Source organism: Lipotes vexillifer, unplaced genomic scaffold (assembly GCF_000442215.2).
Source record: "Lipotes vexillifer unplaced genomic scaffold, Lipotes_vexillifer_v1.1 scaffold261, whole genome shotgun sequence".
In the NCBI taxonomy this organism is placed as follows: domain Eukaryota; kingdom Metazoa; phylum Chordata; class Mammalia; order Artiodactyla; family Lipotidae; genus Lipotes; species Lipotes vexillifer.
The window spans coordinates 540251-545762 of NW_006778216.1; the positions used below are offsets into that span (position 1 = coordinate 540251).

Below are 5512 nucleotides of genomic sequence, written 5' to 3' on the forward strand. Positions count from 1 at the left end.
CTTAATGTCATCCGGGGGTTTCTTTTACTATCCTAGTTGCTTTGCTTTTGTGAGAGGATTGAAAATCAGTGTGGCTGCTACTGCCATCTTGCCCTAACTAGAATTCTCTGTATTTTAAATTACCCTTACATTCCTCTCATTTGGGCTTGGCAACTGCCCTGAAGATGGACACAACATGGCATTGCACTTGGTTGGCCTGTTTTCTTGTAACAAATTGGAGGTGTTTCCCTTACCCCAGGAATGGCTAACGTGTTACCACCCTAAGCATAAACTGTTGACAGTGGTAATTTCACTTACTTCCAGATTATTCAAAGGGATGGTGTAAGCTATAAACACAGCCTATGGCCAGGAGCCCAATAAGCTATCACTAACCCACTGTGAGACATGGGACCAGTCCCTTCTCATTATTCATTTGTATATGGCACCGTAAGGAGGACCAGGCCTGCCCTCGGGAGCACAGAGCTTGTTAAGGAAGGCAGATATGTAGAGCTAACTAGAATTCAGTGTAATTTGTGTCTACTGAGAAGCCTGAGTAAAGGCGCTTCCTTGGCCTTTCTTTTCGCATCTGAATAATGGAAGGGAGGGAGCAGCAATTTTCCTGTTGTTCTGTGCAGGCTAGGATTTTGTGGAATGCCTTGGGAGGTCTTGTGGGCCAAGGCCTCTCTAGCCTCACTTGAACCAATGTAGTTGCACTTTCTCCAATTTTATATGTTATGATGTAAGATTTATTTCACAACAGGGATTCTGCTGCTGAAAAATGGACAAAGAACAGGCAGAAGAGGGGTCCACACTTAGTCACGCACAGAACCTCCTGCAGTGAGCGGCCTGACCTTTCACCGGTGTGCGCGCACGTGAAGGCCCGGCGTGAGCTCCACTCCTCGATGACGGCTGAGCCGCCCCAGCACCAGGTCCCGGATTCCAGCCTTGAGAGTTCTGAGCTGAGACATCAGGATGCCAATGGTGGCTTTAGCACATGGTGGTGGACGGCCCAGGGCAGCTCTTGACCTTCTTGCCATTTTCCTCACCAGTAAGTTGGGGGTTTGTTCCTACACAGGTTTGCTGTGCTGCTTCACGTGTGAAAGCTCCAGGTTCGTGGCACTCATACAGGTCTCAGCTACTGCCGTGACCTGCTGTTTCAGTTCAGGGTCCCAGGGCCTCCCCTTGCATGTGATCCTTGTTTTAGTGTTGGTGAGCCGCTCCTTCCACTGACTGGGCAGTAAACCAGGTGAACTGTGCCTGCTTTCCTCTTCAGTCTTGTAAACTCTTGGGATATGGTTGATACTACCCTGTGTGTGCAGGGCAGACTTTATTAGCCTCAGTCTCCAGCAGAGGATGTATACTCAGGATAAGTAGCAGAGCTGGGGGCTGCAGTCCCATCCCTGAAGGCCAAGTATAGCTTTGTATGGTGCCTAAAGCATAAGCTGAGTCACAAGGACTTACACAGTGACAGATCAGCTCTGTGGGCAGGACTCAGCTAGGCCCATAGGGACCTGGGTCTTTGGTAATGCCGTTCTAGGACACTAACCAGCAAGAGGTAAAACGAGCTTTGTAGGGAGGGGTTAGAAAAATGCAGGAAGAATTATAAGCAATACAAGTTTATTTAATTACTTTGGAAACAATCCTCCCCCAAATGATGCCTGAACCTAACAGGTAGATAAAAATGACCAACAATATCTTAAAATAATAGAGCTGACGGTTAAACGTAGTTTTTCCCTCAGAACAAGTGTGTGTTCAGCTGGACAGTAAATTACAAACCATATCAAATCTTGTTAAGGCAGATGATAAATCTGGTTGCATTTGTTAACGACTCCCAGGAAAGTGATCTTGTGGGAGCTGGGTGTTCTTCCTCCCAGCTGTGTGGTCAGTTGGCCCACGAAGGGGCAGGTCCTGGAGGCAGCAGGTGGAGACCAGGCCCTGCCTGTCTTGTCACTGCTCGTTCTGCTGACCCTCTGTGACTGAAGTGGACACAGAACCCTGGCCCTTGTTGACATCACTGATGCACACCCACTGCCCGTCAACCGACTCCTTCCACAGGGTCACCTGCAAGCCAGCACACACATCGTTACAGGTATGTATCCCTGCCCTTACCTCCCTGGGTTCTCTAAAGAGGGCAAAGAGCTCCAGCAAGAACTACAGCTCACAGTCTTGTGGGTGAAGAGAGCACTTACCTTTGGTTCCCCCCACTGAAATCCCACCAAAATGGAAGTAAAGGAAAAAGTATCCACAAAGAGTAAGAAAGGAGGAGTCTGGAGAGTGATGTCATGAAGATGGTGACACAACTTGTTCACGGCTCCACTTTCCCTCAAAAGAAGAACTAACAGCTATTCATAGAGACACACCACTGAACAAATCCTACAACACAGCAGTGAGGCTGAAGTGTCCTTCACTATGGACACTGAGACCGACTCCGTTTGAAGGTAAGAAGGGGCCACATGTAGCTCCCGGCATCCCTTCCAGGGGCTGGCACACTACCACAGGGAGTGGCCTCCCCTGAGGCTCTGGCCCCTCCAGTGACATCCAGCACCTGTTCCCCCCCTCCCACTGCACTGTGCTCATCACTTTGCAGGTGCTGATACTCTGGTTTTGCTCCACCAGGATGGCAGCTGAATGAATCTGTGAGGCCCAGCTGCTGAGAATTGGATTGTGACCAGAGAGGCCTTCCAACAACCAGCACTCAGATCTCCACAGCCTGAGTCCCTACCTGCAGGGCCCAAGTGAGTCTGTTCTGACAGGGAAGCCGGGGCATAGGTAGGCTTCAGTCCAGACCACAAACAAACAAAGCATTAGTAACCTTAAAGCTGCTTTCCCTGGAAAGCACACCAGTTCATAGCTGCACTTCCTACTGAATACAGCCTTTGGACTGTATTCCAGCCTGCTGGACTGCCAACCAGCAAAGCCACATAGCTGGTCAACAACCCTGCTTAAGGTAACACGGGAATAGAAAGCACTGCCGGTGGCATTCACTGTCCGCATAGGAAATCCGGTGGCCTCACCTGACCAGGAATTCAGTGCACTCTTGACTCTTCAGCTCCCCCCAAAATAAGCCATGCATTCTCTGGATCCCATTCTGCTGTGTACTGCCAGGGCAAGGAAGGTAATTCTAGCCTCACCTACTGCTGAGTCGGGTAGCCAGTCCGGACTGTCTAGCAAGCCTGACCAGAGAATCCAGGCAGCTGTGAAGCCGATGCTTCAGCCTCACTAGTGCAGGGAAAGAAACCAGCTGTCCTATCTACCTGATCTCAGCCAGTGGCATATTCAGAGTTGAAAAAAGTGCCTCAACCCGAAACAGAACTTAATAGCAGGTCCTTTCAACCTAAGAACACTAATAGGAGAGAAAGCCAGAAACCCAAATTGAGCTGACTAGTGAAGAACTGTATCATCTGCACACTTGCAGAGAGGTACAATGAATTCTTCGAAAAAGAATTCAAAACAGGGCCCACTGTCAAGAAGCCCACTTCCAATCTCTTGCATGCCTATAAACTAACAATGAAAAATCAGAAAGAGAAATTAAGGAAACACTCCCATTTACCACTGCAACAAAAAGAATAAAATACCTAGGAATAAACCTACCTAAGGAGGCAACAGACCTGTATGCAGAAAACTATAAGACACTGCTGAAAGAAATTAAAGATGATACCAACAGATGGAGAGATATACCATGTTCTTGGATTGGAAGAATCAACACTGTAAAAATGACTATACTACCCAAAGCAATCTACAGATTCAATGCAATCCTTATCAAACTACCAATGGCATTTTTCACAGAACTAGAACAAAAAGCTTTACAATTTGTATGGAAACACAAAAGACCCCGAATAGCCAAAGCAATCTTGAGAAAGAAAAACAGCTGGAGGAATCAGGCTCGCCAACTTCAAAGTATACTACAAAGCTACAGTAAGCAAGAGAGTATGGTACTGGTACAAAAACAGAAATATAGAGCAACAGAACAGGATAGAAAGCCCAGAGATAAACCCACGCACCTATGGTCCGCTAATGTATGACAAAGGAGGCAAGGATGTACAATGGCGAAAAGACAGTCTCTTCAATAAGTGGGCTGGGAAAACTGGACAGCTATATGTAAAAGAATGAAATTAGAACACTCCCTAACACCATTCACAAAAATAAACTCAAAATGGATTAGAGACCTAAATGTAAGGCCAGACACTATAAAACTCTTAGAGGAAAACAGGCAGAACACTCTAAGACATAAATCACAGCAAGATCCTTAGATCCTTTTGACCCACCTCCTAGAGTAATGGAAATAAAAACAAACAATGGGACCTAATGAAACTTAAGACTTTGCACAGCAAATCAAACCATAAACAAGACGAAAAGACAACCCTCAGAATGGGAGAAAATATTTGCCAATGAAACAACAGACAAAAGATTAATCTCCAAAATATACATGCAGCTCAATATCAAGAAAACAACCTAATCCAAATATGGGTGGACAATCTAAGTACACATTTTTCCAAAGAAGACATACAGAATGCCAAAAAACAAAAGATGCTCAACATCACTAATCATTAGAGAAATCAAACTCCAAAGAGGTATCACCTCACACCTGTCAGAACGGCCATCACCAAAAAGTCTACAAACAATAAATGCTGGAGAGGCTGAGGAGAAAAGGGAGCCCTCCTACACCGTTGGGGGGAATGTAAATTTGTAGAGCCACTATGGAGAACACTACAGAGGTTCCTTAAAACACCACAAACAGAGCTACCATATGATCCAGCAAGCCCACTGCTGGGCACATATCTGCAGATAACCATACTTGGAAAGCCAACACTTGCACATTCACTGACTACAGCAAGACTTACAACAGTCAAGGTTTGGAAGCAACCACAATCTCCATCCACAGGCGAATGGAGAGAGAACATGTGGTACATATATACAATGGAACAGAGAAGAACAGACATAATTTCACGAAGAGGTGGAATCTAAAAATTGATAGGCGTGAACTAACGTACAAAACAGAAACAGACTCACAGACGTAGAAAAGAAACTTAGGATTACGAAGGGGGAAAGCATGGGGGGAGGGACAAATGCCATGGTTGGGATTAACCTGTACACACTAATATTTATAAAATGGATAATCAACAAGGACCTTCTGTGGAGCACAAGGAACTCTACTCAACAATCTGTCACAACCAATAGGGGAACAGAATCCGAGAGAGAACAGATATATGTATCTGTATAACTGAAACACGTCACTGTACACCGGAAACAAAAACAACACTGTAAATGTACAACACTCCAAACTGAAATCAGAAGTAAAAATAAAAAGAGAAAAATGCCTCCTCTAGTCTGTGTTGGCTTGGGGAACCTGGGCTACTGTCCCCCCCCCCCTGGAGCCCGGGCAGCCAGCAACACAAGGCTGGAGTGTTCTGGGCCTGAGGGAGCTGAGGAGGATGTACCAGCAAATAAGCCCCCCTTGGACCTCGAGTGTCTCGTCTCCTGGTGATGTCACCACAATCTCCAGATCCAGGCAGAACCCCCCCCCCCCCCCCCC

The 5512-nt window shown here is 46.4% G+C and overlaps 1 protein-coding gene across 1 annotated transcript in view; it reads right to left on the reverse strand.

Moving 5' to 3' along the window:
- Positions 1 to 1926: 1926 nt before the first annotated feature.
- The window catches only part of SEC13 (SEC13 homolog, nuclear pore and COPII component), a gene marked incomplete at its 5' end in the record, with an annotated part of 17062 nt that continues 13476 nt past the window's right edge, over positions 1927 to 5512 (reverse strand). Inside the window, one exon of the mRNA XM_007451553.1 lies at positions 1927 to 2040. Coding sequence (XP_007451615.1) covers positions 1927 to 2040 — 114 coding nt within the window. The remainder of the gene's footprint in view (positions 2041 to 5512) is intronic.